General features: G+C 41.8%; 1 protein-coding gene across 1 annotated transcript in view; it reads left to right on the top strand.

The window, feature by feature from the left end:
* PCCA (propionyl-CoA carboxylase subunit alpha) overlaps positions 1-20,366 on the top strand; it is a 281,091-nt gene that overhangs the window by 191,316 nt on the left and 69,409 nt on the right. Inside the window, exon 21 of the mRNA XM_027675186.1 lies at positions 20,252-20,350. Within this exon, the coding sequence (XP_027530987.1) occupies positions 20,252-20,350 (99 nt within the window). The remainder of the gene's footprint in view (positions 1-20,251; positions 20,351-20,366) is intronic.

A 20,366-nucleotide genomic window follows, 5' to 3' on the forward strand; every position in this document is an offset into this window, starting at 1 on the left:
CTCAGTGTTGTTTAGATCCAGATAACAATTTTATTTAAAATATTTGAAGCCAGCCAAACCTTCAGTTCATATCTTCTGATTCTTTGTACATACAGCACTAGGTTAACTGGCTTCCTTAAAGGAGTGTTTACAGACACAGCTTATTACTTGGTACAGATCATAATGTGCAGTGGGAAGTTCTGCAACTTACTCTGAAAGTTCCTAGAATACAGGATAAACTGAAATTATTGTTAGGGCAAAATGATATCTGTTTTAAGCATGCTAAATGCTGTTAATAATGTTTTAGGATTAAGGGATGCATATATTCCAAACCATGTGTAAGGCTGATGCACAGTTCTGTTGTGAGGTGTGCTTTGAGAATAATCAGGGCTGGGATGTTATTGTGTTCCCTGGCTGTCCTTTGCTGTATCCCACTCCATGTAGAGGGTAAGGGAGCCTAATCCCTGGCTCTCAGATTTCAGGTCTGGGTCATCCCAGTCTCTAACAGAGCAGCAATAGTATCCTTGGGCTTGGGAGAGACTATGGAGGAAAATCTGAAGGGACCATGCTACCTTCTTTTTTAGGTCTTCATCCTTCAACTAACAGGGGAAGCCCTGAGCACTGGGGTGGAGGAGACATTTGTTCCTAAGGGAAATTTCTTAATCATTGGCTTAAACAATTCTTCATGGAGAATCCTAATTTTTTCCTGTAATTCTGTCCTACTACTCACACCAGTCAAGAGCTATGATGATTACACATGTAGGAGGTTTTGAAACTGTTGTTATTCCTGACTGTCCTCTGCCAGTGTCCATCTGTAAGTCAAAGCATTGGACATGGTGGTGCCGAGAGGGAAGCACGTATGATGGCGTGGTATTATGTAGTTCTGCCACTAATGATTTGAAGGCTGACCCTTTCAATGTTTTGCTGTTTTTTATGGCAGTATATTCAAGACCACTTTCAATCCTTCTTGCTCTGTCTGTACTGTTCTCGATTCCTCACCACTTTTTGAGTAATGAGGCCTTGACTTATAGATGCATGATTGTACCAGGGTCTTTATAGCCCTTTCCTTACTACTTATGATCTGTTTGATTTTTCTCACGTGTGAAGTTAGCTTTGTTAAGATGATTTTCTCAGTAGGGCCTCTGTATAGACAGGGAACTATGATTTCCCTGTTCTGAAACTGTGTCCCTTGCCTTTTTGACCTGGTACTACGCTAGCTATTTTGGGGTTTTATTGTATCCAAAATTCATTTTTTAATTTATTGGTGTTCTCTTTTAACTTTACTGTGTGTTTTCCCCAATGTTTCTTACTTGCTTTTGAATTTTTTAAAGTGTTTTTCAGCTTTTAAACACTTTTATTGTCTTCATTTTACCTGCTTTTTGCACTGTATTATATTTCCTGTTTCTATACTTGCACAGAACCTCTCAAACTATTTAAAAATATTAGTAAGATCTTAACCTTTTTCTTTTGGCTTTGCTTTGTTTCATGGACCTTTTTCTGAATTTCCCATTTCCAGCTGCATTGATTCTCTGGATTTTAGGTGCAGCCTTCCTAAGAAGGCATTCTCCAAAGAATGCCTTGTGCAGTTATGTTTTCTCTTATTTTCTGGGTTAAAACTTGTATGGAGCACAATCTTTAACGTGATCTTTAGTTGTGTACTTTTGAGTCTCTGTGGTGCTTCCAACTACTTGCTGTTACAATGTCCAAATTAAATCTTGTTTCTTAGAATGAGTTTCCAGTTCCTGAAATAGATGAGATCAGATGATTGTCCCCCCATATCATGTCATTGTAGATAAACTGCAATTGTTTCTACAGTGTATGCATATATACTGTCTTTGTAGTATGTGGTTAAATGGTTTGGACTGGCTTATCTCTTTACAAGCAGGGATGCCCCTTGCAAAAGTTTGCTGTAAATATGGAAGCAAAATTAGTTCAGAGTCATTACATTCATTGCACTGAGTTCTTCTCCAGTCTCCTAAGTGGAGGAGGAATTTCTCTTATGGAGATTTTCTTGTTCTTTCATCTCTACCTGGAGCACTTCTGTGTTATGGTACGGGGACCATTTTATATGACTGAGTGGAATATGAGTGTACAAGGGTCCCCATCTGTTATGTAGAATGTTTTACGCAATGCATGTTAGACAGAGCCCAGACAGATTTACTGGGCTGAGGCATTGGGTTCTCATTTAAAAGTGTTAGGAGAAAGCAGGAAAACATTAGTGTCTCTGAGGACTGCTAGGACTTTGAATATCAAGGTGTTACAATCTGCAGATAAACTTCCTGTATTTTGCCATCTCACTAATGTTTTGCAGCTACATAGGAGAATATGAAATGATGGCTGTTAAACTGAAAGATTCTGTCTTGTCTTTTAAGTTTATAGAAAAAGGTGATAGAAGATTAGGTTAAGAAATATTAATGGAGTTTTCTGAAAGGTCCGAAAATGTTTTTAGAGATAGCACCATTCTATGAAAATTTAACCTTTTGTGACAAAACCTCTAAAAAAGAAGTCTATACATTTCCCATGATATTAAACCACCAAAGGCAATAGAAACTGTCATGTCAGAATGCCCCTTCCATTGCTACCTGAGAAGCAGATCTCATGATTTTTTAGTGTCTTCTGTCCAACTGGTTTTCTTCCAATCTAACATGTAGTTGATATCTAGTTCATAATATCAGTGTTGTTATAAATATGCACCTTAACGTGTGCTGATTGCATGTTTAATTTGAGACAGTGTAAAACTTACTCTGTTCTTTTGACAGCTGTTAGAAAGATATGTATATTTGATTTGTCCAAATATATATATTTATAGATAATTAAAATGAGGAGGTTATTTAGCAGGTACTGACTGCAATTTTGTAGCTGCAGTATTGTAATCACTTTATGAGGTTTCTCTGTTGAGGAAATTGTCTTTGTTTAATGCTAAAGGATGTAGGTAATCTGTCTCTAATGCCAAATTATTTCAGGGTGTGTTTCACTTTTTCCCCTACATTTACGTAGATCGGAAAACTGAATGTTCCAAACAACTTGTGGAACAGTTTCCATATCAACTTTTATGTACTAAAAATGTAATTAAAATTGTTCAACCCAAAACATAAAAAAACCCTCAAATTTCATTTACATGGCTTTTTAAAAGAAAATATTGTTTTATTTAACAGCTTTTGTTAATATGGTGAATTTGAGTTTACCCTGGTAAAAGTCAGTAGCAAGCCAGTGTCACCTCTTTAAATGTGACTGGAACCATGAGGAAATACTGAATTAGAAGAGGTATCTATTCACACACAGTACTTTTATGCCTTTTGAGTGAATTCATGGTAATCAGTTTGTTATCATAAACAATGCAATCCCATTAACTTCTAAGGTAAATAGCATTAGATGTAAACATCTTTTTTACATTGCTACATGATTTGATTTGTTCTACATATGGAAACACTTCAAAACTTTTTAGCATTTCCTCTTTTGTGTAAGTGGCTTATGACTCTTGTGATATCTCATCTTCTCCCTGCTGTGTCAGCTTTGCATCCTTATCCCCTGTGCACTAGCCTGTGTTCTTCCCTTTTCTATTTATCAGTGACACATCTGGAGCAGTGACATTCTTAGTCCCTTTTCTGGGTTTATTTTAAAGCTAGAGGAGGAGTTTCTAAAGAGGGAATATGCCTACTACTACTAATAATAATTCCCTACAGTTCTTTTTTTCCCTGCCAAATGGCTGGTGTGTTTTGGTTAAAATGAGTATTGTTGTGTTGGTACTGGTCAAATATGCCAAGAGAGATGATTTGAGTGTGTGGTTGGGGAACAGGAAATGATGGAAGGGATTTGGTAAGTATCCCATGATGCTGTTACTTCTGACCAACTTCTGGAAAGTTATCAGTTAAAACACTTGCTTTAGTTTTAAAGTCATTAAACTTCAAAACTAACCAAACAGTGGGAATAGATTTGTAGGTATTTTTTATTGCATCTAGTCTCTTCTTCCTCAATGCTTATTTTTATTTCTAAAATGAAAGTCCTTTTTTATCTTCTGGCTCAAAGAAAAGGTCTCCTGTAAACACTGTTTTTTCTTATACTTGGGGAACAATACAGCTAGACTAGCTGTTACCATTTTATTTTTTCTTTAATCCATTGGTTTGGTAGAACATACAGAAGTGTTCTTTTTGGCTGTTTGATCAAACGGCATTGCAGATGATATCAAAATAACTTTGGCTTTTAAAAGAATCAGATTTGATTCTATGTATGTTTATTGTTCTGAAGCATCTGGGGCAGTTTGGGGAAGATGCAACAGCAGATATTTTGCATGTGAAGCTTTTAGTTGAAGTGGTGAATAACCTTGGACTGGGTATATCCGAAGGACTAGTGTTGACCTATATCCTGTTGTGACAGCTGAGAGCAGCAGGTTGGAACTGCTGGATGAAATCCATACCCAGTTGCCCACTGTACTTTCTTCTTGTCACTGCACAATGTCAAATCAAAGACAGTTCTTTTCTTTCATTTTTTAAAAACTGTTGCTTATTCTAGCTCTTTACTACTTTGAAGAGAAGATAGCCTTGCTACCATGATGGTACAATAGGAAAAGTAATTGAAATCAGTGGCAGACTGTGTCCAGTCTGAACATCCACCCTGCATAACTAGGCAGAGGTGGAATACAACCTCCAATTACAATAAAGTGATGCTTTTCTTTCTCATTAGCCGTTTTGATGCCTGCTGATTTTGTTGTATCTCTGTATGAAGTTGTAAATGGTGTGTGAAATAAAACACTTCTCAGTTGATGGATATGATTACGAATGCTCTTCAAATTGCTGTAGGATGCTTTTTTTAGATCAAACATGGAAGTCTACCTAATGCATAATACTCAGTTTAGAAAGGAGATAGAACTAAGACCAATGTTGGGGATGGTCTGCCTGTATCCTTTTTTTTGGAGGAAAACAAAGTTTGCTTTTAAACATAATCTTCCTAATTTATATTCTCTGATATTTTTCCAAACAGATCTCTAGGTAGTGGTACTGGGAGTTCCTCACTGGCCAATATTAATTCCCATCCCTCTCTCCTAATTAAGAAAACAAAAATTAGATACTTGAGAGTTATACATGACTTGTCAACAGCACATTGGCATTTATTAATTCTTGACTCTAAACTTGAGATCCAGCTTCTGGTATACAGTCTATTTAAAAAAAATAAAACCTGTCTTAGCTTGTGTATCCTTATTACATAGCTTTCACTGAATGAAATAAATATTCACTAAATGAATGTATGTACTAAGCGAATACTTAAAAAGAAAGAAATGTATTCCAAAATGTGTTTTATCTAAAAGGGTAGTATGAGTTTTAGTCTGTTGTGTTTTGTAATGGCACTTTGGTATGGTAATGTCATTCTACTCTTTGAGAATTTATACTGTCGAGTGGGATAGGGCTTGAGATCCCTATGAAGTGAAAGAATGGAAACTTGTCAGCTCAAAGTCATTTTGGAATTAAGCTTGCTTAGTGATTTCAGTATATAGGCATGAATCATGACTCAAAAGCTGCTAAAACAGTGGTTCTACCCTGTCACTGCTATTTATTTTATCAATGTGTTTTTAGTCACTCAGATTCTGTCACTGGTCTCTAGATAGAAAGAAGATAGAAGATGAAAAGATAGAAAATGAAAATATCCCCATTAATTTTCCTATCAGCCGAGGAAAGTTGGAGTGCAATGCAGCTTTCAAAGTGCCCTGTATGCAAATGATAGCAATAATCTTTGAACCACTTGCACCATTTTCCAGCCATCTAGGAGCAATATCTGTAGCCAGGCTGGAGTATATTTAGCTGTACAGAGCCAGAGTATTTGTCTCTGTAGAGCAATGGGAAAAGGAGAGCAAGTCATGTTCTTTTTTCTCTTCCACACTGATCCAGTAACAATAGACAGCCATATTCCTAAACGAGCTGTACCTTTTGTGTCTGAAGCTGTTGCCAACAAATGTCAGTGATTTTTAATAGCTGTTTTGTTGTCTTGCTGCATTTTTAACTTCTCCCCCCCTCCCCTTTTTTTAGTTTTAGTGGGCACAGACAGGTTACAAATATGAGGTATCATCTTAGTAATGACTCTACAATGAAAACTGAAGTAGTGAAACAAGGCATTTGCTGCAGTGAAGTGTTTTTGTTGCATACAGCCTCTTTACTAGGTTTTGCAGAGAGGATCACTTCCCTGGTGAATGCTTAAAGGAAGCCCTTGCTGATTAGGGGTGATGAAGGCCATCACTTCTCTCTCTTGTTTTGTTTTGATTCTGTTGTTGTTTAGCTGAGGAGCTGATGCCTGTTGTGTGCTCTTTTCCTTGGTCTCTAGGCTGGCATGCTCCCATTTCTAAAATGAGATCTACCAAAGCAGCTAATGGTAATTTGCATTTATAAGTGCTACTTTAAAGAAAAGAGAGATAATTTGAATGTGTGCGCATGTGTTTGATTTATTCTAGTGGTTATGTGCTATTTGCTGCTCTTGTGATTAAGGACTGCCCATTCTGTGAATGTGGTTAATACTTTGAAAACTTGAAAGATATGATGGCACCCCACACAATGTCAAAATGTGCATTTGAAGTAAAAGCCCAGCAATTCAGATCCTCTGGTCTTGTTCATAGCAGGTAAAAGGCTGCCTTGATGACACTTAGAGCAAATGAATTTCTCTCCTGCAGTCATGCACTGAATAAATTGCTTGATCTAGTTTGGTACAAAAGGACATGATCTATAAATAGTTAACAGAGCTTTCTTCAGGACAAGTGATCTATAGACTGGAACTCTCTCTTGGGGTCTTTTAAAAAAAGTAAGTGCTGATATGAACAAAAGGAAAGTTTGTTTAAAAAAAAAAAGACCTTTTTAATGAGATTGAAACTCACATACTTTAGCTCTCTTTTGAAAGAATCTGGCCAACCACTTCAAAAGTCCAAAAGGCTAATCTTACAGTCACTTGAAGAAAAGAAAAAAGGTAAGTCCGTTTATCTGATGTGAATATACTGTCAATAACTGCAATCTGAAAATGCAAGCTAAAACAGCTGGTTAATTTGAATCAAAGAAATTTCTGCCTTATAAGCATCAGTGAGTTCAGCTTTTACTTGAAAACCAGGTTCAGACTTAAAGGAACTTTATGACATTTTTATGAGTTTGTCGATACACGACACTGTTGGCCACAGGGTCTCTCTGTCCTATATGTTCTTTCTTGAACTTTTTTGGCTCCTAATCTTGCAGTTTTTTTGACCATTGGTATTTGTGATGAGTGAAACTTCTAAGACATTTTGTTGTGCTAAAGGAAGTGTCCTGTGTACCAAATTTCATCATGTGGCATTTTAAGAAGAAAGCAAAATTTTATAAAATCAAAGAATCAATAAGGTTGGAAAATACCTCCAAGATCATCAAGTCCAACCTTTGACCAAACACACCTCATCAACTAAACCATAGCACAAAGTGCCATGTCCAGTCATTTCTTGAACAATTCCAGGGATAGTGACTCTACCACCTCCCTGGGCAGCCTGCTCCAATGCTTAACCACCCTTTCAGTTAACAAATTCTTCCTGATGTTGAACCTGAACCTACCCTCATACAGCTTGAGGCCATTTTCTCGTGTCCTGTCGCTAATTACCTGGGAGAAGAGGCCAACTTACACCTCTCTACAACCTCCTGTCATGTAGTTGTAGAGAGTGATAGGACTTCCTTTTCTCCTCACGAAACAACCCTTACTCTCTCAACCACTCCTCATAGGACTGACTCAATGTCTTTCTTGTATTGAGGGGCCCAGAATGAAACACAGTCCTCAAGGTGTGGCCTCTCCATTGCTGAGTATGAGGGGACAGTCACTGCCCTGGTCCTGCTGGTCATATTGATACAAGCCAGGATAATATTGGCCTTCTTGGCCACCTGGACACACTGCTGGCTTATGTTCAGTGGCCGTTGACCAGCACTCTGAGGTCCTTTTCTGCCAGGCAGCTTTCCAGCCACTCTTCCCCCACCCTGTAGCACGGCATTGGATGGTTGTGACCCAAGTGCAGGACCTAGCACTTGGCCTTCTTGAAGCTCATACTGATGGCTTTGGCCCACTGATCCAGCTTGTCCAGATCATTCTACAGAGCCTTTCTACCCTCCAGCAGATCAACACTCCCACCCAACATCGTATTGTCATAGAATCATAGAATCAGCCAGGTTGGAAGGGACCTCTGAGATCATCAAGTTCAACACTTGATCCACTACCGCTGTGGTTACTAGACCATGGCACTAAGTGCCACATCCAGTCTCATCCTAAAAACCTTCGGGGACAGAGAATCCACCACTTCCCTGGGCAGCCCATTCCAATGCCTGATTACCCTCTCTGTACTGTATTTCTTCCTAATATCTAACCTAAATCTTCCCTGACACAGCTTAAGACCATGCCTCCTTGTCTTACTGATAGTTGCCTGGGAGAAGAGACCAACCCCCACCTGGCCACCACCTCCTTTCAGGTAGCTGTAGAGAGTGATGAGGTCTCCTCCAGGCTGAACAACCCCAGCTCCCTCAACCTCTCCTCATAGGACTTGTGGTCGAGTCCCTTCACCAGCCTCGTTGCTCTTCTCTGGACCTGCTCCAGCACATGAATGTCCTTCCTGAACTGAGGGGCTCAGAACTGGACACAGTACTCGAGGTGTGGCCTCACCAGCGCTGAGTACAGGGGAAGAATCACTTCCCTGGTCCTGTTGGCCACACCGTTCCTGATCCAGGCCAGGATGCCATTGGCCTTCTTGGCCACCCGGGCACACCGCTGGCTCATGTTCAGCTTCCTGTCCATCCAAACTCCCAGGTCTCTTTCTGCCTGGCTGCTCTCCAGCCACCCTGTCCCCAGCCTTAGCGCTGCATGGGGTTGTTGTGGCCAAAGTGCAGGACCCGGCACTTGGCCTTGTTGCACCTCATCCCATTGGAATCAACCCAACTCTCCAGCCTGTCCAGGTCCCTCTGCAGAGCCCTTCTGCCTTCCAGCTGATCGACACTCCCCCCCCAACTTAATGTCATCTGCAAATTTGCTGATGGTGAACTCAATCCCCTCATCTAAATCATCGATAAAGATATTAAACAGGACTGGGTCAAACACTGTTTGCTGGAGGACACCACTAGTGACCGGCTGCCAACTGGATGCAGCACCATTCACCACCACTCTTTGGGCCCGGCCCTCCAGCCAGTTCCTAACCCAGCAGAGAGTGCCCCTGTCCAAGCCATGGGCTGCCAGCTTTTGCAGGAGAATGCTGTGGGAGACAGTATCAAAGGCTTTGCTGAAGTCCAGGTAGACCACATCCACAGCCTTCCCCTCATCCACCAGGCAGGTCACCTGATCATAAAAGGCGATCAGGTTGGTCAGACGGGACCTGCCCTTCCTAAACCCGTGCTGGCTGGGTCTGATCCCTTGTCCATCCTGTAGGTGCTGTGTGATTGCACTTAGGATGATCTGCTCCATAACCTTGCCAGGCACTGAGGTCAGGCTGACGGGCTTGTAGTTTCCTGGGTCCTCCTTCTGGCCCTTTTTATGGATGGGTGTGACATTTACCAACTTCCAATCATCTGGGACATCCCCAGTGAGCCAGGACTGTTGGTAGATGATGGAAAGTGGCTTGGCAAGCTCTTCCGCCAGCTCCCTCATCACCCTTGGGTGGATTCCATCTGGTTCCATAGACTTGCGGGGATCCAAGTGGCTCAGCAGGTCACTAACTGTTAACTGCAAACTGAGAGTACACTCAATCCCTTTGTCCAGATCATTGATAAAGATATTAAATAGGATTGGTGCCAATGTGAGGGATTAGGGTCCCAATCTGAGGCCTGGGGAACACCACTTCTGACCAGTTGCCAGCTGGATGTAACTCCATTCACCACTGCTCCCTGGGCCTGGCCATCCAACCAGTTTTTAACCTGAAGAAGCGTGCATCTGTCCAAGCCATGGGCTGCCAGCTTTTCCAGGAGAATGCTGTGGGACACAGTATCCAAAGCTTTACTGAAGTCCAGGTAGACAATGTCCACAGTCTTTGCCCCTTATCCACTAGGTGGATCACCTCATCATGAAAGGAGACCAGGTTAGACAATCAGGACCTGCCTTTCCTAAACCCATGCTGGCTTGGCCTGATCCCCTGACTGTCTGGGCATGCCATGTGATCACACTCAAGATGATCTATTCCATAAACTTCCCTGGCACCAAGATCAGGCTGACAGGTCTGTAGTTGTCCAAATCCTCCTTCTGACCATTCTTGTAGATGGGTGTCACATTGGCCAACCTCCAGTCATCTGAAACTTCCCTGGTCAAACAAGACTGATGATAAATGAAGAGTGGCTTGGCGAGCTCTTCCACCAATTCCCTCAGTACCCTTGGATGGATCCCATCTGACCCCATAGAGTTGTGAGTGTCTAAGTGTCTCAACAGTTTGGTAACTACTTCCTCCTGGATTTCAGGGGGTCTGTTCTGCTCCTGTCCCTGTCTACCAGCTCAGGGGGCTGGTTGCCCTTAAGATAACCAGTCTTTCTGTTGAAGACTGGGACAAAAAAGGCATTAAGTACCTCAGTCTTTTCCTCATCCTTAGTTGCAATGTTCCTCTCTGCATCCAATAATGGATGGAGATTTTCCTTGGCCCTCCTTTTGTTGTTAATGTATTTATAAAAACACTTTTTATTATATTTCACAGCAGTGGCCAAATTGAGCTCTAGCTGAGCTTTCGCCTCTCTAATTTTCTCTCTACATGATCCTCGTATTCTTCCTGAGTTTCCTGCCCCTTCTTCCAAAGGTCATAAACTCTTTTTTTTCCCCTGAGTTCCAGCAAAAGCTCCCAGTTCAGCCAGGCTGGTCTTCTTCCCTGCTGGCTTGTATTTCGGCACATAGGGATGGCCTGCTCCTGTGCCTTTGAGATTTCCAACCTAAGTATATCCAGCCTTCCTGGACCCCTTTGTTATTAAGGACTGTTTGCCAAGGGACTCTCTGAACCAGTGAGTTCTCTTTCACTGAGTAGTTGAGACCAGTCAGCTTGAAAGTGCTATCAATGTGGATTTCCATGTAAAAGTTTGTATGACCTTTGTGTGTAAAGTTGGAGTTTTAGTGGCAGCGCAGGCCAAGGTGGTGATGGTGACGAAGGAACTGGCATGTGTTACTGGTGTGGATGTTAATCCCATCAGAGTACTCAGATATGTACTAGTTTGTGTAGCACAAGAACCAGCATTGGCAAGTACATACGTACTGGTGGATGAGAGGTTGGACCAGAGCCGGCAATGTGCAGTCACAGCCCAGAAAGACAACTATGCCCTGAGCTACATCAAAAGCAGCGTGGCCAGTAGGTATTGAGGGAGGTGATTCTGCCCCTCTACTCTCTTCTTGTGAAACCACACCTGGAGTGCTGTGTCCAGCTCTGGGGTTTCCAGCACAGGAAGGACATGGACTTGTTGGAGCGAGTTCAGAGCAGGACCACAAAGATCATTAGAGAGATGAAGCACCTATCCTAGAAGGAAAGGCTGAGAAAATTGGGACTGTTCAGCCTGGAGAACAGGAGAGAGAGAGAAGGCTCTAGTGACACCTTATAGCAGCCTTCTGGTAATTAAAGGAGGCCTACAAGAGAGCTGGAGAGGGACTTTTTGCAAGGGCGTGGAGTTACAGGATGAGGGGAAATGGCTTTAACTGAAAGAGAGTAGGTTTAGATCACATATTGAGAAAAATTATTTACTTTGAGGGTGATGAGGAACTGGGACAGGTGGCCCAGAGTAGTTGTGGATGCCCCATCCCTGGAAGTGTTCAAGGCCAGTTGGATGGAGCTTTGATGAATCTGGCCTATGGCAGGGGAGCTTGAATTGGATAATCTTTAAGGTCCCTTCCAACCCAAACCATTCTGTAATCCTGTGATTTAGCAGGTAGGGAGAATTCCCTAGGAGACAGCTCTGAAGGACAACAGGGCTCAGAAAAGCTGTCAGATATCTAAGGATAGCATCTTCTACATGCAAGAATACTCAGGAAAATAAGCAGCTTTATCAGGAAAAGAGCTTTGTTAAGAAAGGTATGATGGCAGAGCTCCAATGTAAAAGCAGCATGTGAGAGGTAGAAGCCTGGACAGGATACAAAGGAGGAATTTAGAAATGTTTTCTGAGTGTGGAGGGATGGTGTTAGGAAAATGAAAGCTTACCTTGAATGTTGCAAGGAATGTTAGGAAAAACATGAAGATCTTCTATCACTGCATTAGTAATAGAAAGCTGAATAGAGGAAATCCTCCATCAACAAAGGAGTAACAAGTAACAGCAGACACAGATTAGTCTGAGACACCTAATGACTTCTTTGCTTCTGTCTTTGCCAAAAAGATCTCCGAGGCCTGTTTTATTAGGGAGAGGATTTGGGGCGTAGGCAGATGCAGATCACGTCAGTGATTGGGAGAGTTCAATGCATGGAAGTTCATAAGTCCAGACAGGTTGCATCCGAGAGTACCAAGAGAGCTGTCTGATGTGGTTGCAAGACTGCAGTCTATACGTTTGAAAGGTCATGAAGATTGAGGGAAGTCCTTCACTACTGGTGAAAAGCGAATGTTGCACCAGTCTTAAGAAAAGGCCAAAAGCAACTCCCATAGAACTATAGCCTGGTCAGTTTCATTTCAATCCCTCAGAAATTTATAAAGTGGAGCACATTTCTAGGCACATAAAGAAGGTGATAGGGAGCGTGAATTTACTGAGGGATGATCAACCTGACAGCCTTCTATGATAAACTGACAGAATTTGTAGTCTAGGGAAGAGCAGTGAATGTCATGTACCTTGACTTTAGCAAGTCTTTTGGCATGATCGCACACAGTCAGATGGATAAAAAGCCAGTTGAGTGGTCAGGCTCGATGGGTTATGCTTAATAGGTTTAATGGGTTGTACTCTACTTGGAGATCACCAAGGGTCTGCAAGGTTCTGTATTGTGACCAGTCCTGTTCAACAAACTTATCAATACCTAGAAGTGGCAATGGGAGTGCAGTCATAAAATTTACAGAAGACATAGAATCGGAGAAAGTGCTCAATACAGTCAAGGGCAATGCTGCCACCCAGTGGGACCTAGACAGGCAAGAGTAGTGGGCTAATGGGAACTTTGTATAACTGAACCAAGTCAGTGTCTGTCTTGTGGACACAATATCTAGATGTGGTCTGAATTTGAGTAGAAAGATCTAATCACCCCATTCTATCAGCAGACTACAATTCTGTTTACAGAGCACAGGGCACTCATAGCAGCTTTTGGTGCCAGGGTGTGCTGCTGACATTCATGTCCTGCTGACATGTCCGCCCACATCTCCAAGTCCTTCTCCATAGAGCTGCTCCCCAGCCAATCAGGTTGCAGCCTGTATTGTTGCAATGGGCTCTTCCTTCTCACATGTTGGACTTAAAAATTAGTCTTGAATTTCACAAAGTTTCCGTAAGCCCCTTCCTCTTGCCTGTCTAGGCCCGCCTGGATGGCACCTCTGTCCTAGAGCGTGTTAACTGTTTACCCCAGTTTTGTGCCATCTGTAAACTTGACAAGAGTACGCTGTCACATCTTCCAGGACGTGGTCCTGGAAAATGTCAAACACTTTATGGTTAGTCATGCCCTGGATCACTAGCAAATACAGTCCAAAGAACAGGAGGAAAAGCATATACAACAAGAAGAAGCCTAATTAATAAGAACTGCCCACATGGGAAATCTTACTGGATTTCTATGCATTTATGAATAATGCATTTGCATTTATGCATAGCAACATGTGAAGTACTGTTTGCTTGTTCCTATTTCCTAATGTGGCAGATATGACTGTTTTTATTCAAGGTTCTTAAAGACAATGTGAAGAAGTTGGAGCAAATTGTGTAAGAAGACCCAATAGTTGCCAGAACAACTCTGCAAATTACCATGAGTCTTTACAGGCTCCAGGTAGCCATTAATTTTCATGATAAGGAAGCGTGTTGTGGTTATGGGCTTTGGAAATATATAGAGAGATGCAAAATAGTGTTTGAACTCTCCTGCTGGCTGGGAAAATTTTTTTTACATTGAGGACTAGCAAAGTATTTCACAAAATGCCTTCATGCATCATGCTTCTAAAGGAAGTCTTGTAGTCATCAGCCCCACAGACTTTCCTCACATTCCTAAGGTTGCATGGGACTGCAAAAGGTGAGGGATGATAGCTTTGGCATAAGAGAGTTTTCACGTGCCTTTGCTATTCCGTTCCGTGTGCTTCTCTGTTGGCTGGATAGTAGATTAGTTGAGAATTTCATGAATTTTGTGAAAACTGGAAACCAAAAACTGCTTTGTTCACCTCAGTTTTGCTTAGCCTGAGATCACTGCAGACTCTTACTGAATGTGCTAAATATTGCTGCCTACAGCTGGACCTTCTATTGCCACACTGTGCTACAAGTCCTCTGACCACCTCTTCTTTTGCACAGGAAGCAATACCCATCCTTTACCTGACTTATAAAAATGTAAAGAATCTCCTTGCTATTTTGGCATGGGTGGTGCGTTTAGCAGTAATGGAAGTAAAGGGTCTTCTTCCTGAGACAGTTACTCTTTCCAGAGAAGAGTACATCTTTACTTTATGTAGGCTTGAATAAAGTTCTAGACTGTGTAAGCTATCTCACATTTACAACAGTGATGCTTGCTAGTTTTGTTCCTTCCTTTCAGGAATGGTTTTAAGATTTCACTTTGTAGAGCCTTTACTGCCCACTGAATGTGCCTTATATTTCCAGCTAAATTAATGCCAGTTGAAGGGATTGGAGGCTATGACAGTGAATGTTCATTAATCTCCAGTGAAGAGTAATGTCTGTTTTCCTGATCAGAGAAAGATTTCAGCAAGGCACGTCTGCAGAGGGTGACTTCTCATTTGGTAGATCTGATAGGGAATGCCATTGCTTTTGCTCTGGCAAGAGGTAGAATTAAGAGGTGTATGGAGTATGGCTAGGGATAGCATATCCAAGTAGTTAGGGCCAAGACTCTTGAGTTAAACACGCTGGGAGGCAGAACTGGAACCATGGGATTAAATCAGCAGACTTAAGTTAGTCAGACTCAAGGCTGGCATGAGTAACTTCAGGCATAATGTTTTGAAGGATCAGGCAGGAAACAAATACTTGAGCTGCCCTCCAGTCTCCTGGAAAACTACCTTCATTTCCAGGAGAAAAGTAGTGACATGTGCCAGATGTACGCGAGACTCTGCATTAGTAAATTAGCAGGGATATAACACTCAGGCTTGTGCTGCCTTCTTTAATTGCCTGACATGCATATAGAATGCCAAATGTTGTTCTCTAAAGGAAACTGAATGCAGATTATGCTTTGCAGCTCTTTGCGCTATTGGTTAGCTGGTACCTATCACGCTGAACATCAGGAACTCAGTCCACAAGAGGTGAAGGGGCTGCTACTTGTGTAGTTCAGGTACATGCCAGTGAAAGTCTGCAAAGTTGTGACAGTGGAGTAAGCTGTTGACCTTTTTCTAACATCGTGTCTTGGACTTGTCATTCTTCTTTCTGAGACCTCATTTACAATAGCTTTTGAATTGGAAATAATTGGAAAGGACTGTGGCTGCTTTTATCTTTTATGCCCTTACACAGGGACAAACAAACCTTTTTTAAAAAGGAGCAATCCACCACCACTACCACACATGGATGTATTGTAGCAATGGTTTAACAACCACAGTTACTGTAGATGCACATATGCATGCCTACACACACACACACCCACACACACCTGTATTCTTGGAACTGAGTAGTTGAGGTCATCATCACCTTGTATAAGAAGAAAGGTACTAAATCAGACTGTTCAAATTACCGTGGTATTACTCTGCTCTCCATTGCTGGCAAAATCTTGGCAAGAATACTCCTGAACAGACTAATACCCGCTATAGCAGAAGAAATTCTACCTGAAAGTCAGTGTGGCTTCAGAGCCAACAGGAGCACCACAGACATGATATTTGTTCTCAGACAACTGCAAGAGAAGTGTAGGGAACAGAACAAAGGTCTCTATGTAACCTTTGTCGACCTCACCAAGGCTTTCGATACTGTGAGCAGAAAAGGTCTTTGGCAGATTTTGGAACGTTTAGGTTGTCCCCCCAAGTTCCTTAAAATGATCATCTCACTTCATGAGGATCAGCACGGCCAAGTCAGATATGGCAACACACTTTCTGAGCCCTTTCTAATAAAGAATGGTGTGAAACAAGGCTGCGTTCTCGCTCCTACCCTATTCACAGTCTTTTTCAGTATGATGCTCCAAAGGGCCACGGCAGACCTTGATGATCAGGACGGTATCTACATTCGATATCGTACTGATGGAAGCCTATTCAACCTAAGGCGACTGAAGGCCCATACTAAGACCCTAAACCATCTTGTCCGGGAGCTGCTCTATGCTGATGACGCCGCCCTTGTTGCCCACACAGAAGCAGCTCTGCAGCGTTTAACATCCTGCTTTGCAGAGGCTGCTGAGCTCTTTGGGCTGGAAGTCAGCTTAAAGAAGACAGAAGTTCTCCATCAACCTGCACCTCAGGAAGTCCCCCACCGTCCCCACATCACCATCGGCCAGTCAGAACTCAATTCAGTCCAACAGTTTAATTACCTAGGCAGCCTCATCTCCTCAGATGGTAAGATTGATGGGGAGATAGACAATAGGTTAGCGAAGGCATACAGTGCTTTTGGAAAACTCCATAAACGAGTTTGGCGTAATAAACACTTGAAGAAAAGCACCAAGATCAGTGTTTACAGAGCCATAGTGCTGTCTACTCTTTTATATGGTTCCGAATCATGGGTCATCTACCGCCACCACCTGCGTCTCCTAGAACGCTTCCATCAACGCTGCCTCCGTACAATCCTTAACATCCATTGGTCAGACTATGTGACCAATACATCTGTTCTCGAACAGGCAGCAATTACGAGTATTGAGGCCATGCTCCTGAGAACGCAACTGCGTTGGGCAGGGCACATCTCTAGAATGAAGGACCACCGCCTCCCTAAGATCCTGCTCTATGGTGAACTTGCCACTGGCTGCCGCAAGAGAGGAGCTCCAAAGAAAAGATACAAGGACTCCCTGAAGCAACAACTCAGCCTCGGGCATATTGATCACCATAACTGGTCCACTCTGGCCTCTAATCGGGAGGCCTGGAGACAGACCATTTATAACGCTGCTGATGCTTTTGAGAAGGCACGCAGGATCACTCTTGAGGAGAAAAGACAACGCAGAAAGAATCGAACCTTGCAGAATATACCATCTAAGGAGTCTTTCTGCTGTGTCTTTTGCAACCGGACTTGCCTTTCTCGTATTGGCCTTTTTAGCCACCAACGCGCTTGCATGAAAAATGGGTAGAGCCCTTCCCAAATCTTCGTTCGCGAAGCCTAGCCATGATGATGAGTAGTTGAGGATAAAGCTAGACTATATAGCTGTGGTGTAAAGCACAATGTGACTCCCATTGCAGGAGTGAATTGACTGGGATCTTTTCCCTGCAGTTCAAGTGTTACCATCCGTTCAATGACGATTTGTTCTTGGCTGTCTTTGGAGCACAGAAACAAAATAAAACAGGAAGTAGTCAATGTAACTTCAGTAGTTAATCCCCATGTCCCCCTTCACACCCTACACCCTCACACCCCCTCTCCCCTCCGAAGCTTAAAGCAAAAAGACCCTGGTTTTATTGCAGTATTTGTTAGGTTCCATTATTATATCCATTGCTAGAGGACGAATGAAGGCAAATGAAAACTTCTGACAAGTTCTTTGAGCGTCTTATCTCTTCCCCTCCTTCTACCCACCAACCTGGCTAGGCTGTTGGCTGCCGAGCTGTGGAAAGAAGATTTACTCTATTAGGTAAAGTACTGGTTTGATTTCAATCCCCACCTGGTTTTTGTTCCACTGTGTCCCATCTTCCCCCTTCTTCCCCCTTTTCCCTCATTTTTAGTAAAAGTAACATGCTCACTACATGGTAAATTTTTTACCCTCAGTCCTTGTTATTTTTTTGTGATATCCTGACCTCCTGTCTTTATCATCCTATCTGTTGGAGCACAGATACCCAAATTTCCTTGGGATTCTCTTGGCTTCAGGTCATCTTCCCCAGTTGCACATACCACACTGAGCTGGACGTGAAAACAGCTAAAAGCCTGTAGCTCCATTCTGTGAGAAGAATACTGCAGTTTATGGGATATGCATTAGTTCACATAACCCTTCCCTTGACTCTTTATTCTTTCTTGGATGGGGAAACCTAGCATCTGCTTGCTGTCTCTTCTTTCAGGGTGGTTTCCACCAGAAATGTTTTAATACTAATGTAATCTGGAATCAGTGATGGCTAGACTTGTATAGACCCTTGTGAGGGATTTTGAACAGGTCATTTACCACTGTGACACACTTAGTTTACTTCTCTTTTGCTCATCTGTACAGTGACAAAAGAGCTAATGATTGAACTCGAGTTTGTTGTGGAGGTATTGACTTGCATCTTGTCCCTGGAACACCCTTTGGTAGATACTGGCTATAGATTTTCTGCAAGGCTGCACGTAAATCCTGCAGTGCAACGTTGAAGGTTTTTGTGGTGACCGGTAGCCTGGTCTGCTTTCATACCATCTCACCTCCCTCCCTGGAGACACATGGTAAATGATGTTTTCAGACCCAGACTAGAGTGCAGACAAGTCTTTCTTTGGTTTTAGCGATAGCAACAGGCAGCTTTTTAAGTAATTGCCTTACCAAAGTTCAATTGGTAATCAGAGGGGGTTGAGACAGAGTGCTGAGTTTGCTTTTCTCCATTTGGAGAGTTTTTCATATGTTTCTTCTGTTCTCAATAAAGATGGTACTTGCTGATTCAGGTATGCTGGGATCGGGCTCGGTTCACCGGTGTGTTCCAGCTGCTTTGCAGTGCTCTGCAAATGCAAACCACCTGCAGGCCTGGCTTAACTCAAGCCAGGTTTGTGGCTGGTTTGCATCACTGGAGCAGTGTAAAGTACCTGAAGCATGCCAGCTAATCTGGCCTATTGGTGAACCTTTACAAATTACTTGTTTTTCATGTTCTTTACATGTAACTTTATTTATAGTTAAAGCCCATAGAAATTGTGTAGGTTGTATTGCTAAGGCAGACTTTGTGTTCTAAACTAAAATCTATAAAATTAGAGGTTTTTTTTAAGCCAGAACTTTTTCTTCTTAACAGAAATAAAATTATCAAATTACACACTGATCCTCTGCACTTCTCTCTTATGGATTTCTTTTAAGATGCCTGTTCTTATAATAAGATGAAATAATAAGTCTGAGATCTAAAAGAGTAGGCATTATAAGTTTTATTTTGCAAAACGTGGGCTCAACTTTTATTCTAAATGCAGTACATTTTCTCTAGTTTGAGAATGTATGCAATATTTGTGTCATTATCACTATTGTCTGTAATTTACTGATTAAAAAATACTTTGGAGATTATGAGAGTGTGAGGAAATTGGTCAACCCTGATTTTTTTCTTCTGTTTATAGTAAACTATATAACTGAAATCATATTTACCTACCTTCAATAGCGTGATGAGTGTTCAAAACATGCAAAATATATTAATCACTAATTATATGAGTCCATGTATAATAATTTTTTTCATAATCCATGTCTTTGAGGCTCTCATAGTGTTGAACATGTGATGTGTGTTTTTAAACAGTATTATACCACAGAAGAATGACAGAAGTATCATTACAGCTACTCTAATCTACACTGAACCCAGAACTTTTACTCTTCACCTAGAAATATTTTTTAAAAGGAGTATGGGATGATTAAAAAAAATAAATCTTTCTGGATAAGCATATTTGCATTCAAGTCAGAAATTATATTGCTCTGATCAGCTGTGTATTGAAAGAAAACATGTCAGAATTTGCAAAGTTTTTCTAGACTTTGAGATAAAATGCTGAAGAATTAATTGCTACCTCATATTAATTAAGATAACAATGCAAAGCCCTTCATTAAAAGCATAGGAAAAGTTCTTCCTAGGTCCTTGGAGAGAATATTATATGCAAGCCCTGTTGTGTGGGTTGCAAGGTGTCACTGGAATTTATATGCATTACTTGTCTAATTGCAGTAAATGTAGCATGTCCAGATAGGTTTAAAAGTTGGATGGCTGTTTGTTACTTGCTGGAAATCACTTGAAACCTTGCTACTCAGAGGCAGCTGTTCACAGGTCCTTCACCTCTCCCCAGAGATAGGTGGAAGACTCTGTTGTTGGACCCTGTCTTTTATGGCAGAAGCAGTAAACATGACAGGTTGTTTGGGAGCCATCTGTTTTAAAATGGTTGCTGCTTTGTATGCAGTAATGAACTTGAGATCAGTTTTCTGTCTGTCTTCATAGTAACAGCCTTGTTTGGTGTCACAACAGGTGGAAGTTGATGGGATGAAACTAAATGTGACCAGCAAGTGGAACCTGGCTTCACCCTTGTTATCTGTCACCATTGATGGCACTCAGAGGACTATACAGGTAATCTCACCAATGC

Source organism: Neopelma chrysocephalum, unplaced genomic scaffold, assembly GCF_003984885.1.
Source record: "Neopelma chrysocephalum unplaced genomic scaffold, ASM398488v2 Primary Assembly neopelma1_25, whole genome shotgun sequence".
Taxonomy (NCBI): domain Eukaryota; kingdom Metazoa; phylum Chordata; class Aves; order Passeriformes; family Pipridae; genus Neopelma; species Neopelma chrysocephalum.